At 39.6% G+C, this 21,825-nt stretch overlaps 1 protein-coding gene across 1 annotated transcript in view; it reads right to left on the minus strand.

Annotated features, from left to right (window-relative positions):
* The window catches only part of cntn3b (contactin 3b), a 156,014-nt gene extending 136,301 nt beyond the window's left edge, over positions 1-19,713 (minus strand). The window contains exons 1-2 of the mRNA XM_061923961.1: positions 18,814-19,713; positions 16,159-16,294 (exon numbers count right to left, since the gene is read on the minus strand). Coding sequence (XP_061779945.1) covers positions 16,159-16,294; positions 18,814-18,868 — 191 coding nt within the window. The 5' untranslated portion in view covers positions 18,869-19,713. The remainder of the gene's footprint in view (positions 1-16,158; positions 16,295-18,813) is intronic.
* Positions 19,714-21,825: the final 2,112 nt, after the last annotated feature.

Below are 21,825 nucleotides of genomic sequence, written 5' to 3' on the forward strand. Positions count from 1 at the left end.
TCGCTTAAGCCGCTGAAATCCGAGTCTGAATCCGAGCTAATGTCGCTATAGCTTGCAGTTCTTTCCGCCATGTTTGTTTGTGTTGACTTCACTATGTGACGTCACAGGAAAATGGACGGGTGGTTAAAATCAGGCACTTTGAAGCTTTTTTTTAGGGATATTGCGTGATGGGTAAAACTTTGAAAAAAACTTCGAAAAATAAAATAAGCCACTGGGAACTGATTTTTAATGGTTTAAAAATTCTGAAATTGTGATAATGTTCCCCTTTAAATCATGTTCCTACCTTCAAGTCCTGTCCGCAATAGTCCGTTTGCGTCCTGGGAGAACAAACCTCGCAGTAAGCTGCGAAACCCCCCCCGTTATGACAAAGATGATCTGTAAAACATAATCTATGCAACATTTTGACCAAAGAACCACCATTATATGTTATGTAGACCACAAGGAAGTGTTTTACATTTAGAAAAAAAATAATAAAAACTGACTCCTTTAATGCGCCCTATAATCTGGTGTGCCTTATTTATGAAAAAAGATCAAAAATAGACCATTTATCAGCAGTGCGCCTTATAGCATACTTGCCAACTCCCGAAATTCAGCGCCTCTCCCGAAAACCTCCCGGGACAAATCTCCCGATATTCAGGCGGAGCTGGAGGCCACGCCCCCTCCAGCTCCATGCGGAGCTGAGTCCGCTTTCCCACAATATAAAGAACGTCTACAGTAAAGCAGTCCGTCTGCCGTAAACACCAATGTTGTGACACTCTTAAACAGGACAATACTGCCATCTAGTGCATTTGATGAATTCACTTTTGTGCGTGCCACACAGCAATGCATCATCAGAGAGGGTGTTCAGCATGGTTAGAAAGATAGTGACAAGAGAATAGAACAAGGATGGACAATTCAACCCTTAACTCAACAATGAGTAGATGAGTGTTATGTGTGTGTATATGTGTAAATAAATGAACACTGAAATTCAAGTATTTATTTTATTTATATATATATATATATATATATATATATATATATATATATATATATATATATATATATATATATATATATATATATATATACATATACATATATATATATATAGCTAGAATTCACTGAAAATCAATTACTTCTTATATATATATATATATATATATATCCATCCATGCATCCATCCATTTTCCACCGCTTATTCCCTTTGGGGTCGCGGGGATATATATATATATATATATATATATATATATATATATATATATATCCCCGCGACCCCATATATATATATATATATATATATATATATATATATATATATATATATATATATATATATATGACATACTTGACTTGGTGAATTCTAGCTGTAAATATACTCCTCCCCTCTTAACCACACCCCCAACCACGCCCCCGCCCCAACCACGCCCCCCGCACCCACCCCCCGAAATTGGAGGTCTCAAGGTTGGCAAGTATGCCTTATAGTCCGGAAAATAAGGTAAATAGAGAAGGTATCCTTCCCTATTTTAAACACTTCCTATCATTTAAAGATATGTGGTGATCAGTTAACCTAATAAAAGTCGAACAACTAGATAGTGCAACTCCCCTAGAAATTACATGCCAGCGCTGAGAAACGATCAGACTTAAAATACTAATAAAAACAATGAATGAATGCTATACTATAGTCATTTCCTATACTATTATAACATATTACATACAATCAAACCACCTGACTGGATGGTAAGGGTGTGGCTAGACTTCTCAGCAGTATCATGATATCAATGTCACATCATTGATGTTGCCAATGTATCAGTAATACACTGCTATTTAGAATTATTCCTTAGGACACATTTATTTTTAAACCGTGTTGTTTTTGTTACATTAATTACAGTCAATATTCCACTCTACATGATTTGATTCCACAGGCAAAAAAAAAAGAGTCAGCATCGCGCGGAGTCAGTTTAACGGCGTACATAAATAGCGTTTATGGCTCGGACTATGCATGGCTAACATAGTGCGATGCGTCACGCCACCCTTTACCGAGGGAACTCTCGATATCGAGTTAATAGTGAAGTAAATTGTAAGGAATGTATTTTTTTTTTTTATTGTATCATCAGGACAAAAAAAAGTCCTCTCCTTGCCCGAGGGGGAATAAAGTCAAGGACCATCAGTGTCAGAAAATGTGATGCAACCCAAATAACGCTGGGAAAATAAGTCACTCTTCAAAGAGAAATTAAGGAGAGAACTGTGTGTCCTTAAAGGAATTACTTGACATGTCAATCTTTTGTATTAGTTCAAACACCATTTTATATTGGTAAATATAGTCGGTACTGTTGTCGTCTGCCAGATATACTAACCCCGTTTCCATATGAGTTGGGAAATTGTGTTAGATGTAAATATAAATGGAATACAATGATTTGCGAATCATTTTCAACCCATATTCAGTTGAATATGCTACAAAGACAACATATTTGATGTTCAAACTGATAAACTTTTGGGTTTTTTTTGGCAAATAATCATTAACTTTAGAATTTGATGCCAGCAACACGTGACACAGAATTTGGGAAATGTGGCAATAAATACTGATAAAGTTGAGGAATGCTCATCAAACACTTATTTGGAACATCCCACAGGTGAACAGGCAAATTGGGAACAGGTGGGTGCCATGATAGGGTATAAAAGTAGATTCCATGAAATGCTCAGTCATTCACAAACAAGGATGGGGCGAGGGTCACCACTTTGTCAACAAATGCGTGAGCAAATTGTTGAACAGTTTAAGAAAAACCTTTCTCAACCAGCTATTGCAAGAAATTTAGGGATTTCACCATCTACGGTCCGTAATATCATCAAAGGGTTCAGAGAATCTGGAGAAATCACTGCACGTAAGCAGCTAAGCCCGTGACCTTCGATCCCTCAGGCTGTACTGCATCAACAAGCAGCATCAGTGTGTAAAGGATATCACCACATGGGCTCAGGAACACTTCAGAAACCCACTGTCAGTAATTACAGTTAGTCGCTACATCTGTAAGTGCAAGTTAAAACTCTCCTATGCAAGGCGAAAACCTTTTATCAACAACACCCAGAAACGCCGTCGGCTTCGCTGGGCCTGAGCTCATCTAAGATGGACTGATACAAAGTGGAAAAGTGTTCTGGGGTCTGACGAGTCACCATTTCAAATTGTTTTTGCAAACTATGGACGTTGTATCCTCCGGACCAAAGAGGAAAAAAAAACATTCGGATTGTTCTAGGCTCAAAGTTGAAAAGCCAGCATCTGTGATGGTATGGGGGTGTATTAGTGCCCAAGACATGGGTAACTTACACATCTGTGAAGGCACCATTAATGCTGAAAGGTACATACAGGTTTTGGAGCAACATATGTTGCCATCCAAGCAACGTTACCATGGACGCCCCTGCTTATTTCAGCAAGACAATGCCAAGCCACATGCTACATCAACGTGGCTTCATAGTAAAAGAGTGCGGGTACTAGACTGGCCTGCCTGTAGTCCAGACCTGTCTCTCATTGAAAATGTGTGGCGCATTATGAAGCCTAAAATACCTCAACGGAGACCCCCGGACTGTTGGACAACTTAAGCTGTACATCAAGCAAGAATGGGAAAGAATTCCACCTGAGAAGCTTAAAAAATGTGTCTCCTCAGTTCCCAAACGTTTACTGAGTGTTGTTAAAAGGAAAGGCCATGTAACACAGTGGTGCATATGCCCTTTTCCAACTACTTTGGCACGTGTTGCAGCCATGAAATTCTAACTTAATTATTATTTGCAAAAAAAAAAAAAAAAGTTTATGAGTTTGAACATCAAATATATTGTAGTGCATTCAATTGAATATGGGTTGAAAAGGAATTGAAAATCATTGTATTCCGTTCATATTTACATCTAACACAATTTCCCAACTCATATGGAAACGGGGTCTGTATATATATATATATATATATATATATATATATATATATATATATATATATATATATATATATATATATATATATATGTGTGTGTGTGTGTGTGTGTGTATATATGGCCTATACATTGTGTACATATTATATTAACATTATTGTAGGGGGGCGTGGCCTGCGGACCTGCAGCGAAGCGGGGTGTGCCAGGACCGGCTTCGAGGTCAGCGACAGGTGCGTAGATGACACAGCTGAGAGTGTTTGTCTGATCACCTGTCGCTCTGTTAAAGGCAGCAGTCGAGAAGGAGAGAGAGAGTTGTTGATGGTGGAAGACGAGAACGAGCACGAGCTTGAGCGAGAGCGAGAAAGACTTTGACATGGCTGAAATGCACAAAAAGGTATTAATTGAAAAATAAAACATTGTTCAAAAACCTGAACGCAGCTGTCATGTCCGTGGTTGGTGGTCCGAAGAACCTGTAGAGGCAAGACCTCCACAATAATATATATATAATTACTAATAAATATAATTGGATATTAAGAGTAAGTGAAAGTTTGACTACTTATACCCAGTTTATTTCCTTGACAACCTCCTTAAAGTTTTGTAATCAATCAGAAATATCAAGCAGCTAAAATACACCAAACATGGATAAGTGTGAAGAGTGATTTGCTTTTTTTCCAATCATGCTTTGTTATGGACTTAAACGGGTGTATTTTTGATGTGTGGACGTTATTTATAAGATCCACAAAGTTTAGTGAGCAGGTCGTGTTATGTGTGACCATGTCTGTTGACATTTTGTGTTAGTTGGATTTTTTTTCTTCCACCATGACTATGGAAGGTTGTTTGCATTGGGTCATATAGGTAAATGCTGAAGGTCATTAACCTAGAATATTCACGTAATCCAGTAGATGGCGACAAAATAAAAGCATTAAAATGGTCAAACTTTTAAAATGGACACAATCTCCCTGTGGGTAAGACTCCTTAATAACTCATGACGTCTCGCCGGCCAAATTAAAGACCTCGGCGCGCCGTAGTTTGGACAACCCTGGACTATATATTAGTATGTGTATGTCGCCTGAATTCCGTGGGTTCAGTTTTCACTTTGTGACTGTGAATGTTTATCTATCTATGTGATGGACTGGTGACCAGTCCAGGTTTTAGTCCGCCTTTCAATAAGGCTCCAGCTCCCTTCAACTGTGAACAGGATAAGTGGTATAGAAAATGGATGGATGGATGGATGGCTTATATTTTTTCATGGACTTCTAGTGTGAACACCAGATGTAAGCGTGACAAACTTGTTGTCAGGAGCCACGGACAAAGAAAGAGAGAGAAAAAGGGAATGAATCACGGATAAGACATGAATCAAACCATGGCATAGATATTTATAAAACAATATTTGAAACTTGCTCCAAATGAGCTGTCTTAGTTACACTGCAAAAAGTCAGTGTTCAAAAACAAGAAAAAAAATACAAAAATTAGGGGTATTTTATTTGAACTAAGCAAAATGATCTGCCAATAGAACAAGAAAATGTGGCTTGTCAAGACTTTCCAAAACAAGTAAAATTAGCTAACCTCAATGAACCCAAAAATACCTTAAAATTGTCGTGTCTGTGTGATCATGTTTTGTTTAAGTTATGTTCTGCTTGGTTTTGGACTCTTTTTAGTTCTTGCTTTTCACTCCCTTGTCTTGTTTCCATGGTTACCCATTAGTTTCACCTGTTCCACGTTTGGACTCATTGTCATACTTGCCAACCCTACCAGATTTTCCGGGAGACTCCCGAAATTCAGCGCCTCTCCCGAAAACCTCCCGGGACAAATTTTCTCCCGAAAATCTCCCGAAATTCAGGCGGAGCTGGAAGCCACGCCCCCTCCAGCTCCATGCGGACCTGAGTGACGTCAGGTGCGCAACACCACGTAAATCGTTGGCCAACCAAAAAGTAACCCCAGTACGCTCTAGCCAACATTCACCAGGAGATGGCAACAGACAAACATAGATAACTCTATTACAGTATTCCCCTTTTAGAAATGTATAGAAGTTACTCAAAATAAATAAACAACCCAACCAAAAAATGCAGCAGCTCAATTAAAAAACTGTACTTAAGCCACATTCTTTTTCTTTTTTTTTTAGTGCTGAACTCTTAACCCTCATTTGCAAAAAAAATAACATGCTTATTATGCAAACAGTATTTGTACACCTTTAACACATATTTTTATACTGTCTTCAGAGATTCAGTTTTTTTGGTGGTACTCGAAACCTTTCTGGGTACCTGCGAAAGGGTGTTCAGCATGGTGACAGAGAATAGAACAAGGATGGACAATTCAACCCTTAACTCAACAATGAGTAGATGAGTGTTATGTGTGTGTATATGTGTAAATAAATGAACACTGAAATTCAAGTATTTATTTTATTTATATATATATATATATATATATATATATATATATATATATATATATATATATATATATATATATATATATATATATATATATATATATAATAAAATAAATATATATACAGCTAGAATTCACTGAAAGCCAAGTATTTCTTATATATATATATATATATATATATATATATATATATATGAAATACTTGACTTGGTGAATTCTAGCTGTAAATATACTCCTCCCCTCTTAGCCCCGCCCCAAACCACGCCCCCGCCCCACCCCGACCACGCCCCCTCACCACCACACCCCCCACCTCCTGAAATCGGAGGTCTCAAGGTTGGCAAGTATGCTCATTGTGCACTCTTGTTTGTCACCATAGCAACCCAGTAGTTTTCACCTGCCCTCACGACTCACGCACCTGTCTTTAATCATGTCACTATTATTCAAACCCATTGTTGCCAGGAAGTCTCCCTGGCGACATCACACCCCTGACACCCTGCTTCATGCCATGTTTACGTTTCATGCCCGGTTCACACTGCTTGCTTCATAGTCCATGCCAAGTAAGTTTTTGTTTATTAATGCCACAGTTAGTGTTTTTGTTTCATTGTTCATAGTTTCTGCCTTTGTGCAAGTTTTGTGTTTATAGCCAAGTTTTGTACCTCCACTGTGAGCGCCTTTTGTTTGTTCCTTTTTATTGTCATTATATTCAATCATATACTCACCTTCACGCCACGTATGGTCCAAATCATTTGCACCACGGGAGAACAAATCACGCCATAGGCCTAGTCTTGACAAAATTAAGTATATTGTACTGCACTTTTCTTGGTAGAAAAAAAGAGAGACCTTTTTGCTCAATATGTTGAAAAATATTCTTAAATTAAGTAAATGCTAGTGCCATTATCTTGACATAATGATATGGGCTCTGCATTTACATTTCTTGAAACCAGAAAACTTATACTAAAAACTAATTTATTGTTCTTAATGGAAAGGCATAGACTAAGACTATATGAGTACGTATTTTCTATTGTTTCATTGAAAATAAAACAATAAAGTCAATTTGGCTGTCATCTGTTTTAATTATGAGACAATTGTGTCAAAATCATGATTTTTTTTTTTCATGCTTGAAATAAGAAATTATTACTTTAAAAAAGTAGTTTTATACTTGTGAGTGTTGATGACACAGCTTTGCAACAGTTGATATTCTATTTTCAAGCATGTTTTACTCAATATAGGTCATCAAATCTCAGCAACAAGCTGTAATATCTTACTGAGATCATTTAGGACCAAAACCCTTAAAACAAGTAAAACACTCTAACATAAAATCTGCTTAGTGAGAAGAATTATCTTATCAGACAGAAAATTAGCAAATATGACCTTTATTTGAGATATTTTTAATCTTACTTAAATTTCAGTTTTTGCAGTGTACATCAGCGGATATTTCCCATACCTGTACATGGTGAATGTTTAACAACAATGTTTTATTTAATTACAGTCCAAAGGTGGAGTCCTTCTTTTTTAACAATCCTCCTGTTGTGGGGCAGACTGGTTCATACATGCACATGCATGTTAATATCATCTGCTGTTGTCATTTATAATCTAAAAGTAGTGTATAGTTTTAACTTACTTCTGTGCGTGGACGTCATGGAAGTTCTAAAAACTCCCTGGTGGGGAATCAGTCAAAGGAGGAAATACCGGACTATAAGCCGCTACTTTTTCCCTACACTTTGAACCCTGCGGCTTATAAGACGTTTTGGCTAATTTATGGACTTTTCTTTACTAACGGGCCATAATAAAACGTTTAAAAACAAAACAAAGCAGGCAAATACACTGAAAAGGTGTGTTATTGCGTGTGCTATGGTGCCATCGTTTGGACGATTTTGCTCACCGCAGGTGCTGCAGTGGCTTTCCATTTACCGGTCGGGTTTTCAACAGGAAGTATAATCTTCCAGTCGTCCGTAGCGTTGCAACACGTATGGATTTTTCATTCATAACTCCAAGCAACGTTTGTAAGTTTTACAATATAACTAAAACAGTTTTTACTTACGAAACCGTCCCATGTCTAATGTCTGTAGGAGTGTTTGCATGCATATTTGTATGTGATGTCATAATGTAATAACAGTAGCTTCGTTAGCATTAGCTAATATGCTAACACGTTCACAAGTGTCTGTGCTATTATTATTAACTTACAATGGCATTGTTTTTGCATTATTTTAGTTTCACAAATTCCTCAATAAAATCACCAAAACGTCAACATTGAGTCTGTTTAGCTGATTGGAGAGCTAGCTTCCGCAGCTAGTGGGTCCACGACGATGACTTCTGTTTTGTTTGATCTCCCGTTTTACTGCCGTGTTACAGGCACCGTTTGGAAACAATTAAGGTACGTAATTAAACATTTACAGGATTTTTCTGTGTAAAAAACTAATGTCGCAACGTATATAGCTGCAGCCTATTGGAAAAAATATGTTTTTCCCGAAAATGTAGTGGATGCCGCTAATATGTGCTCTATAATCCAGAAAATATGGGGGAAAAAACTGCGCATCTAAAACATTTTATACTTGGTCAAGGCTTATTATAATAGATAAACTGTATATTAGGGATTCTGAAAAAAATTGATCCACATCCGAATCGCGATTTTTATTTATTCCGATTTCTAAATCGCTTAATAATTGTGAAAAATGTATCAAAGTCATGGTGGGCTCTCCTATTTCTGGGGCTGAGGTTGCCGAGGTAGTTAAAAAGCTCCTCGGTGGCCCCGGGGGTGGATGAGAGCCGCCCGGAGTTCCTTAAGGCTCTGGATGTTGTGGGGCTGTCTTGGTCAACAAGACTCTGCAACATCGCGTGGACATCGGGGGCGGTACTTCTGGATTGGCAGACCGGGGTGGTGGTTCCTCTCTTTGTCACGCTGTGGGGAGTGCTCAGAGAGTATGGGGTAACGGACTGTCTTATTGTGGCGGTTCGCTCCCTGTATGATCAGTGTCAGAGCTTGGTCCGCATTGCCAGCAGTAAGTCGGACCCGTTTCCAATGAGGGTTGGACTCCGTCAAGGCTGCCCTTTGTCACCGATTCTGTTCATAACCTTTATGGACAGAATTTCTAGGCGCAGTCAAGGCGTTGAGGGTATCTGGTTTGGAGGCTGCAGGATTAGGTCTCTGCTTTTTGCAGATGATGTGGTCTTGATGGCTTCATCTGGCCAAGATCTTCAGCTCTCACTAGATCGGTTCGCAGCCGAGTGTGAAGCGACTGGGATGGGAATCAGCACCTCTAAGTCCGAATCCATGGTTCTCGCCCGGAAAAGGGTGGAGTGACATCTCCGGGTTGGGGAGGAGATTTTGCCCCAGGTGGAGGAGTTCAAGTACCTCGGAGTCTCGTTCACGAGTGAGGGAAGAGTGGATCGTGAGATCAACAGGCGGATCGGTGTGGCGTCTTCAGTAATGCGGACGCTGTATCGATCCGTTGTGGTAAAGAAGGAGCTGAGCCGGAAGGCAAAGCTCTCGATTTACCGGTCGATCTACGTTCCCATCCTCACCTATGGTCATGAGCTTTAGGTCATCACCGAAAGGACAAGATCACGGGTACAAGCGAACGAAATGAGTTTCCTCCGCTGGGTGGTGAGGCTCTCCCTTAGAGATAGGGTGAAAATCTCTGTCATCCGGGGGGGAGCTCAAAGTAAAGCCGCTGCTCCTCCACATCGAGAGGAGCCAGATGAGGTGGTTTGGGCATCTGGTCAGGATGCCACCCGAGCGCCTCCCTAGGGAGGTGTTTCAGGCACGTCCGACCGGTAGGAGGCCACGGGGAAGACCCAGGACACGTTGGGAAGACTATGTCTCCCGGCTGTCCTGGGAACGCCTCGGGATCCCCCGGGAGGAGCTGGACCAAGTGGCTGGGGAGAGGGAAGTCTGGGCTTCCCTGCTTAGGCGGCTGCCCCCGCGACCCGACCTCGGATAAGCGGAAGAAGATTGATGGATGGATGGATATTTTTTTCAAAATGCATTTTAAGGCCACCTCCATTTTATTCGCTGTGTGTATATGGTAAATGGGTTATACTTGTATCACGCTTTTCTACCTCTGAGGTACTCAAAGCGCTTTGACACTATTTCCACATTCATCCATTCACACACGGAGGGTGGGAGCTGCCACGCGAGGCCCTAACCACGTGAAGTGCCTTGTTCAAGGACACATCGGGCGGATTGAACCAGGAACCCTCATGTTGCTGGCATGGCCACTCTACCAACTGAACCACACAAAGAGGAGCTTTTGTAACCTGGAACCTGTTTTGAAAAATTGTATTAAAGTTTTTTACATAAATTATATTCAATCAGTTTGAATTAAGAATCATGCCAAATTGAGAATCAATTTTAAATAATCACCCCAAACAACAAAATCTAATCGAATCTAGATTTGTTGGAATATTTGCAGCTTTACTCTTTATGTAACTGTATTTATTAATTAAATTGTTTGTTTGGTGAGTGTTAGGTGGGATACATTGTGGTTATCACTCACAACCTACCGATCTCAGGGTGGTTAGAGTGTCCGCCCTGAGATCGGTAGGTTGTGAGTTCAAACCCCGGCCGAGTCATACCAAAGACTATAAAAATGGGACCTATTAGCTCCCTGCTTGGCACTCAGCATCAAGGGTTGGAATTGGGGGTTAAATCACCAAAAATGATTCCCGGGCGCAGCAGCAACCCTTGATCACCTCCCAGGGGGTGATCAAGGGTGATGGGTCAAATGCAGAGAATAATTTCGCCACACCTAGTGTGTGTGTGACAATCATTGGTACTTTAACTTAACTTTAACTTTATCACAGACCATGCATTTATTTGATTAAGGTATAATTTGCACATAAAATACCACATCTAAACACTGAATTACAACGGCACTTTCAACCACTTGGGTTGTTCATTTAGTTCCATCAAAACAGTAAACAACAAATATATTTTCAAAGTATCCTAGAAATGCGGCAGATCACACATCGGAACATTTCAAAGTACATGTTTATGACCTTAAATAATCTGGAAACAAATCTGCATTAAGATGAATGTGTAGTGCAGCTGATATGCCTGAAATGTATTACGGATGCGTCGGCTGCTTTTTTTTTTTTCAGCACATTATTCCTCAGATATGTTAAGCGTTCAAAGTAATGTCACTCACAAGGTTACTGCCTCTCCCCCCCCCCTCGCTGTGCATCTACAGTACATGTTGCTGACCTAGCGCTGAAACACTATCTACCACAACACCGCAAACACATGCCTTTGTCAATGCAGAAAAAAAAACACAAATTGAAGAAAATAGGCAGTAATGTATGTTTGTCTCCAAAATACAGTTTTCTCTCAATTATTAAGGAAGCTACGTTACAGACCTGCCCGTGGTGAGGAAAATTCCGCAAAGTAGGATTTATATTTCTTATACATACAGGTATATACAGTATATACAATAATACTATATTTTCGGACTATACGGCGCACTTAAAATCCTTGTTTTTCCTCAAAACTCCACAGTGCGCTTTATAACCCGGTGCGCCTAATGTACGGAATAATTCTGGTTTTGCTTACCGACCTCGAGGCTATTTTATTTGGTACATGGTGAAATGATAAGTGTGACCAGTAGATGGCGGTCAAACATAAGAGATACGTGTAGACTGCAATATGACTCAAGTAAACAACACCAACATTGTATGTGTTCCATTGAAAACATAGACAATTACACACGGCGCTCAAAAACTCTATCAAAATGTTTTAGTACGACTTTGGTAAGCTATGAAGCTGCACCGCTTGATGGATTGTACTGTGCTTCAACATCCATCCATCCATCCATCCATCTTCTTCCGCTTATCCGAGGTCGGGTCGCGGGGGCCGCAGCCTAAGCAGAGAAGCCCAGACTTCCCTCTCCCCAGCCACTTCGTCCAGCTCCTCCCAGGGGATCCCGAGGCGTTCCCAGGCCAGCCAGGAGACATAGTCTTCCCAACGTGTCCTGGGTCTTCCCCGTGGCCTCCTACCGGTCAGACGTGCCCGAAACACCTCCCGAGGGAGGCGTTCGGGTGGCATCCTGACCAGATGCCCGAACCACCTCATCTGGCTCCTCTCGATGTGGAGGAGCAGTGGCTTTACTTTGAGCTCCCCCCGGATGACAGAGCTTCTCACCCTATCTCTAAGGGAGAGCCCTGCCACCCGGCGGAGGAAACTCATTTCGGCCGCTTGTACCCTTGATCTTGTCCTTTCGGTCATAACCCAAAGCTCATGACCATAGGTGAGGATGGGAACGTAGATCGACCGGTAAATCGAGAGCTTTGCCTTCTGGCTCAGCTCCTTCTTCACCACAACGGATCGATACAGCGTCCGCATTACTGAAGACGCCGCACCGATCCGCCTGTCGATCTCACGATCCACTTTTCCCTCACTCGTGAACAAGACTCCGAGGTACTTGAACTCCTCCACTTGGGGCAAGATCTACTCCCCAACCCGAAGATAGCACTCCACCCTTTTCCGGGCGAGAACCATGGACTCGGATTTGGAGGTGCCGATTCCCATCCCAGTCGCTTCACACTCGGCTGCGAACCGATCCAGTGAGAGCTGAAGATCTTGGCCAGATGAAGCCATCAGGACCACACATGGGGACGGCGTGGCGAAGTTGGGAGAGTGGCCGTGCCAGCAATCTGAGGGTTACTAGTTCAATCCCCACCTTCTTCCATCCTAGTCATGTCCGTTGTGTCCTTGAGCAAGACACTTCACCCTTGCTCCTGATGGGACTGGTTAGCGCCGTGCATGGCAGCTCCCGCCATCAGTGTGTGAATGTGTGAATGTGTGAATGTGTGTGTGCGAATGGGTGAATGTGGAAAATAGTGTCAAAGCGCTTTGAGTTCCTTAGAAAGGTAGAAAAGCGCTATACAAGTATGACCCATTTACCATTTACCATTTACATCATCTGCAAAAAGCAGAGACCTAATCCTGCAGCCACCAAACCAGATCCCCTCAACGCCTTGACTGCGCCTAGAAATTCTGTCCATAAAGGTTATGAACAGAATCGGTGACAAAGGGCAGCCCTGGCGGAGTCCAACCCTCACTGGAAACGGGTCCGACTTACTGTGCTTCAACATCCGAGTATTATTATGTTTGTGTATAAGGTAAGACATATTATCTGGCATTTTTTTTCCGCAATATTATACAAAAGCAACTTTTCTTACTTTCTGGTACCTGCTGATCTGTGTTTGGGATCTGCATAAGTCCTGAAAAATTGAGCGTGTTTGTTTTGTTTTTCTCTATCATCTTGTTATGGGACATTCATCCTCCGCTGATGCCATTTCTAATATAAAGTAGTGTAAAATTCTTACTTATATCTGTCAGCAAACTCGCCATGAAAGCGCTAAAACATACCGGTGTAGTGCGTTTACATTATTCACCCAAGGAAATTTAGTTATTCGAGATTTCCGGTCGGACGGTTTTTCACGGTACACATTTCCGGCGTTGATGTTGCACTATCGAGCCACGGATGAGGAGATGCTGCTCTGTTATTGATTGAAGTAAAGTCTGAATGTCATTAAAACAGTTAGCTCCATCTTTTGACACTTCTTCCACTCCCGTCCTTGCACGCTACACCGCTACAACAAAGATGACGGGGAGAAGACGCTGTCGAAGATGAGCCACGTAAATAAGAAGCGGCTTGAAGATGATCTGTAAAACATAATCCATGCAACATTTTGACCAAAGAACCACCGTTACATGTTATGTAGACCACAAGCAAGTGCTTTTCATTTAGAACAAATACAAAATAATATGACTCCTTTAATGCTCTATAATGCCTTATATAGGAAAAATATCGAAAACAGACCAGTGCGCCTTATAATCTGGTGCGCTCTATGGTCCGGAAAATACGGTATATATATTAAGGCTTTATAAACCCTTCTTACACTCTAACCAACTTTTACGAGACTGCTACTCACATTTGCCACACTCTTATTAACATTTTCTACAATCTATGTCATTTTAACATGTACATTCTTTATGGGTGGCTGTAAATAATTGATTACCTGTGTAGTACTAAAGCAGATGAGTGAATGAATGAATGGTCTAACTGCGGACCCTTAACACCCTCTTCCGAGTCTTGTTAAAAGATACCGCTGTCGTTTTCCGTACAGTATGAATTATTTAACTCCTTTAGGAAGGAAACCGAAGATAGATCCAGTATTGCTAATCTAGGATAATGGCAGTGAAGGTAGCCACAGCTAGTGCCTTTAGAATAGCATCAAGGATTTCCGATTTTACAATAACACAACAGAGCAACACCGTTAACTGAAGAGACTATACAGCAGACCTCGGCACATTAAAGGGGAACATTATCACCAGACCTATGTAAGCGTCAATATATACCTTGATGTTGCAGAAAAAAGACCATATGTTTTTTTAACCGATTTCCGAACTCTAAATGGGCGGTACTGCATCAAAAAGCGACATTAGTGTGTAAAGGATATCACCACATGAAAGCACGTGGGCTGGACTTTAGAGCTTGATTTGGATCTTTAACTAGAATACAGCCCAAAACACGTCTCTCCTCAATTGAGCAAAATTTAACTCTGTCTTTGCATGATTCCTTGCTTCTCGTCTGTTTAATAGATGTCATCAGTGTTTGAACCTGACAAGCATCATCTACAAAGATACAAACAATTACTATTGTGACATCTAGTGGACACATTTAGAACAGCAGTTTCTTTCATTCAAAAATGTCAGGCTCATTTTTATACTAGGCAAACCCTTGCTATAAACCGTTTTTTTTTTATTCTGTCTGCAAGATGTTTGTTTGTGGAGGCGTTCCCAGATTGCAAATGAAAGCATGCCTCACTCCCTTCAAAAATCATCCTAATTTATCTTGTGAAAATGTACACAGTTTTAATATGTATATTGAAGTCGTCACCATACCTGCCAACCCTCCCGGATTTTCCGGGAGACTCCCGAAATTCAGCACCTCTCCCGAAAACCTCCCGGGACAAATTTTATCCCGAAAATCTCCCAAAATTCAGGCAGAGCTGGAGGCCACGCCTCCTCCAGCTCCATGCGGACCTGAGTGACATGTCGACAACCTGTTTTCACGTCTGCTTTCCCACAATATAAACAGCGTGCCTGCCCAATGACGTTATAACAGTAGAATGATCGAGGGCGAGTTCTTGGTTTCTTATGTGGGTTTATTGTTAGGCAGTTTCATTAACGTCCTCCCAGCACGGTAACAACACACAACAACAGCAGTCTCGTTTTCGTCTACCGTAAAGCAGTTCGTCTGCCGTAAACAGCAATGTTGTGACACTCTTAAACAGGACAATACTGCCATCTACTGTACATGCATATGTGACAATAACATGTAGGGCTTTTAGAGAGTGCAGTGCACAACTGCGCACACAAGGAGACGAAGCAGAATGCATCATCAGAGAGGGTGTTCAGCATGGTTAGAAAAATAATGACAGAGAATAGAACAAGGATGTACAATTCAACCCTTAACTCAACAATGAGTAGATGAGTGTTATGTGTGTGTATATGTGTAAATAAATGAACACTGAAATTCAAGTATTTCTCTTATATATATATATATATATATATATATATATATATATATATATATATATATATATATATATATATATATATATATATATATATATATATTTATATATAGCTAGAATTCACTGAAAGTCAATGCATGATTTGATGCTTTGGCATTGTTTAACACCAGTATCTAACATTGCAACATAAGTAAAAAAAGGTCAAATTCATCGAACATCTCCTTTCGAGTCTTTCTTTTGTACTTACAATAACACAACCTGCTCCATCACTGAAACAGCAAAAGCAGTTAGGTGCAACCAGTTGTGATGCAGTTTGCACATTTGATAAGGTAGCTTAATTACCTGTACTGTGGAGGCGGGCTGCCTTCTGCCTCGCACATGACGGTAGCCTGCTGGCTGGGGGAGGTGAACGGCAAAACGAGGTCACTTGGCTCCGTCCTGAATCTCGGGCCTTGAAATATGGCATCCTCGGTACAGGCTTTGGGAGAAGGGACACAAACAGCCAGAAAATAATTTCCTTCAGTGGGAAAAAAAAATAGTAAACCCTGCTAAAATTCATTATTGTGTGAATGGCAAATATTTGTTTTCTGGGTGTGTTTCTTATTTGTCCGACTACTAGGCATCACGTCTTCATTGAACGGGGTTGTGCTTTCTAAGAGAAAAATGCACTAGCACTATTCCCTTGGTAAAGTGTGTATATTATTTGCTTATCTTGCTGCGGGGAAAATGCACCCCACTTATCTTGAGCTTTAACTGCACATGCAAACATATTTGGCTTCACTGCATCACCCTGCTTCAGAAAATAGCATGCAAGTGATTAAAAATGATGCAAATAAGTCATACACTGCTTACATTACTGTGGAAACACCACGTCGTGTTTTTGAGCACCACATGAATAAATGCACGTCATGATAATAAAGTGGCGAAGACTTGGGCTGGGGATTGTTGCAGTGTAAGGTCTCCGCAATGAATAATTCCTTGTAAGCAATGCAGCTGATAAATAAAGCAGAGTGATCCGTTTTCAGATAATCTATGTCAGACTCTGCCTGAGCCACTTGACTGAGGCTGTAAGGATACCCCTTATCCTTCTGAACTTCAATGCGAGGGAGGTGGAACAAAATCTGTTGCAAATGAAGGCAGAGCTAAGAAGCGGTTGGACGAGAATTTATAAATCGTACTGCTTGTTATCGTGGATCTACATGTGGTTTTAACCAGTTGAACAGATCAATAACACATTTCATCAAGTGATGGATTGATGTTGAACTGCATCCCCCACTGAGGAACATTACATTTCTTAAAATTGGTCAACACAGGTTATAAAGAGATGAATAAAAAGTAATGTCAGCTAATATCCGTGACGATCTTCAAGGTTTTGGAACCATGCAATCACCTCAGAAGACAGTTTCAGATAATCTATGTCAGTCTCTGCATGAGCCACGTGACTGAGGCTGTAAGGATACTCGCATCCTTCTGAACTTCAATGTGAGGGAGGTGGAACAAAATCTGTTGCAAATGAAGGCAGAGCAAGCAGGCGGTCGGACGAGAATTAATCAATCGTACTGCTTATTATTGTGGATCTGCACATGATTTTAACCAGTTGGACAGATCAATAACATATTCCATCAGATGTTGAACTGCATCCCCCACTGAGGAACATTACATGTCTTAAAATTGGTCAACACAGGTTGTATAGAAATGAATAAAAAGTAATGTCAGCTAATATCCGTAGTGATCTTCAAGGTTTTTGAAGCATGCAATCACCTCAGAAGACAGTTTCAAATAATCTATGTCAGGCTCTGCCTGAGCCACTTGACTGAGGCTGTAAGGATACCCGCATCCTTCTGAGCTTCAATGCGACGGAGGTGGAACAAAATCTGTTGCAAATGAAGGCAGAGCTAACAGGCGGTCGGACGAGAATTAATAAATCGTACTGCTTAATATTATGGATCTACATGTGGTTTTAACCAGTTGGACAGATCAATAACATATTTCATCCAGTGATGGATTGATGTTGAACTGCATCCCCCACTGAGGAACATTACATGTCTTAAAATTGGTCAACACAGGTTATATAGAGATGAATAAAAAGTAATGTCAGCTAATATCCGTGACGATCTTCAAGGTTTTTGAACCATGCAATCACCTCAGAAGACAGTTTCAGATAATCTATGTCAGGCTCTGCATGCGCCACTTGACTGAGGCTGTAAGGATACTCGCATCCTTCTGAACTTCAATGTGAGGGAGGTGGAACAGAATCTGTTGCAAATGAAGGCATAGCTAACAGGCGGTCGGACAGGAATTAATAAATCGTACTGCTTATTATCGTGGATCTACATGTGTTTTTAACCAGTTGGACAGATCAATAACATATTTCATCAAGTGATGGATTGATGTTGAACTGCATCCCCCACTGAGGAACATTACATTTCTTAAAATTGGTCAACACAGGTTTTATAGAGATGAATACATCTTATATATATCTACAAACGTATATATCTTCAGGGTTTTGAAGCATGCAATCACTTCAGAAGACTGTTTAAATAACATGGTATTTATAGTCATCTTCGCAGAGGTTGTTATTCTGTGATGGTCTCTCTTGTCCCAAGGGGCCACAAGGACAGAGAGAGAAACGGAGTTGAATAGAAGCTGCTTAAATGAAGGGCCAGACTCGTCGCTTGGCTACTGATAATGATCAGGACATTCCATGACCAGGAACGGGATTGGGCTCAGAGTTGTCCATGACAGGGTTTTGCTTATGTGCTGTAGGACAAAGCTGGTAAAGGTGAAGGACAATGTGCTGTGAGGTTTATCAACAGCCACACTAATGGGTGGTTTCTACTGTATTAGAAAGTTTATATTTCATGTATGCATTTTTAATGAGTAGATTTGTGAAATCCACCCCGCGGAATACATCATACACAAAAAATGCAATCAGAAACACGTTTTTGTGACGAGCTTAAAATCTATGACAAGGACAATGTTTATCATGCATCTTACCTGCAAGGCATCCCGTGATTGATAGGAGAACAATTTGTTTCCATGGCAACATCATCTTTAGTTGCAGGGGGCTAAAGGGACTCTCATCCAATTACTTGTGAATGGAACACTCCTTGTGAATGCAAGAATTTTAATCTGAAGGGAAAGCAATTACACATGTTTAAAATGTCACATTTTGATAAGAATACAGCAAGCATTCACTCCAGCAAAAAAAAAAGAAAACATGATTATACACTGCATGAAGACCGGCTGTTATTATTTCGGAGTCAAAATATGTGAAGTGAGTCTAGAGGAAGTCGGATGTGGCATGGGGAAAAACAGCTGAAAATATCCGGGATGCAACCCGTCAATGCAATTTTCAGGTGGCACTGAAGAAGAAACAGCTGCTTAATGGGTATGTTTTCTTTGGATATGCTTGTTTCTCATCCTGCCTAACAAGCTCATATCTTTGCTTCAAAAGAGAAGTGAGGAGAGGAATGAATGACCTCAAAAGACATTTGCTGTCTCCCTATTTGACTATTAATAGGAGCTGGCAGACTGTGTATACCAGCACTCTGCAAAACGCCACTTCACACTTCAACAAAGAGTTCGGTGTTCAGTGCAATGTAAGCAAACTGCATTTCTGTCCACATGCATCGCTTTCCATCTTGGCACAAAATGCAGACAATAACAAACTACAACGTTGGTCGATGTTCTAAAAAATACATTTGTCAACATTTAAATGGACTCACAATGATTTTTAACCGAAGCACGTTGCTGCGATCCGACCTGTAAAAATGAATAATAATAAATACCTTCAGAAACATGTTTCTGATAATAAGTTTAAAGAAAATGATACCCAATCCTGTAGACCAGGGATGTCAAATTTGTTTTCATTGAGGGCCACGTCGCAGTTATAGCTGTCAAAAAAATAATGTATGAATTTGCCTCTGAATTTCATTATTAATTATATATATATATATATATATATATATATATATATATATATATATATATATATATATATATATATATATATATATATATATATTATTTTTTTATTATTATTATTTTTATTTTTTTATTTATTAATTTATTTATGTATTTATTTATTTATTTTATTTATATATTTATTTATGTATTTTTTATTTATGTATTTATTTATTTTCTTTAAGTAGACTGTCTTTCACATGTACAAAATGTTACTGTAAAATAGTGTTTTTTTTTTTCTTAAAACAGTACCACCGTTTTTCACGTAAAAAGCTGGCAGCTCATTTGCCAGAATTTGACTATTAAATTTACATTGGTTTTTACAACATTATATTGTTAATGGAAATTAATTAATTATTTTTTTATTCTGCCAACTTAGCTGGCAGTTTATCTACCGTAAAAACAAATTTATCGTTTTTCCATTTACAGTAATACACCGTTAAAAACAAGGTTTTACAGTAAAAATATGGCAGCTCAGTCAACAGAATTTTAACGCAAAAAAAAAAAATGGTAGTTTTTAAGGGGTAGTTTGCTGTAAAATAATAAGTCAAGCAGATATTCAAGTATTTATTTTTATTTAGACAATCATTTTTTAGAAAGTATGACAATATACTGTAATATTTGTTTCAATATTGGATACTATTACAGTTTAAAATGCATGCAATTTCAAGCAATACATATACATTTTCTGTCAAAATGAAAACAATACATTACATTTAGTGAGAAAATAATAATAAGTACTTTATTGACACATCTCATTTCCAGGTCTTTGCGGGCCAAATAAAATGATGTTGTGGGCCAGATCTGGCCCCCGGCCCTTGGGTTTGACACCTATGCTGTAGACTTTATTTGTCATACAAAGTCAGCTGGGGTAGGTTTCAGCTCATGAACATATAAACCAATGTAATCATCCAACAAAGTTTTAAATATTCTACCAAATATTAAAATCCCCATTCATGTCCAAATATCTCCAAACTTTTCCCGAACTTGTGTCCTGTGCTTTAATGGTTGTCATGTCACGGGTGTGAATAATAACAAGCTACCACATAAAAAATAGCACTGGCATAGTGACGTTAATGTTTCATAATATGCACTGTCCTTGTAAGAAAAGAATTAAATCTCTCAAAATCTTAATATCACAAATGTAGTTTTGACAGCACAGACGATGCTAAAATCTCTGATACAGGCAGTCATCTAGCGTGTTTACTTGTGCAAAGCTCTAGAGCCAGTTAACAACTAAATATCCTTCAATAAGCACACAAAGTTGGTCTTTCCTTGTGTTTTAGTGAACTCATTTATAAAAAGGTAAATGATTTTGATAAAAAAAACTTGCTTTAAAAAAATATTTAAAACAAGTTTTTTTATAAAAATCATTATATATTTTAGCATCTCCGTCCTCCAGCAAAATAAGCAATGATTTTTATGAAAAAACTTGTTTTAAAAAAAACATTTAAAACACGTTTTTTATAAAAATCATTATTTATTTTGCTGGAGGACAGAGATACTCTTGTCTTACATTAGAAGGCTAAGCTATCTCCTCAACAAATCGAACGTGTGAATGTTGCCTGTCTATCTGTTATCATGATTTTTATAAAAAAAACGTGTTTTAAATGTTTTTTTTAAAACAAGTTTTTTTTATAAAAAACATTATTTATTTTGCTGGAGGACGGAGATGCTCTTGTCTTACATTAGAAGGCTATGCTATCTCCACAACAAATTGAATGTGTGAATGTTGTCTGTCTATCTGTGTTGGCCCTGCGATGAGGTGGCGACTTGTCCAGGGTGTACCCCGCCATCCAACCGAATGCTGCTGAGATAGGCTCCAACACCCCCGCGACCCCGAACGGGACAAGCGGGACAAAATGGATGGATGGATTTTTTTAATTGGATCAATGCCTTCTGTGCTTGGCAATGGATGAGTAAATTAAATAATCCGCGATAATAATTTGCGATGTCGCTCGTAGCGTACCTTGTCGCATCGAGCCTCCATTGTTTACAACTCGAAGAAGCCATGCAGCGAACTTATTTACATACTAGAGATGC

This window comes from Nerophis lumbriciformis, linkage group LG28 (assembly GCF_033978685.3).
Source record: "Nerophis lumbriciformis linkage group LG28, RoL_Nlum_v2.1, whole genome shotgun sequence".
Lineage (NCBI taxonomy): Eukaryota > Metazoa > Chordata > Actinopteri > Syngnathiformes > Syngnathidae > Nerophis > Nerophis lumbriciformis.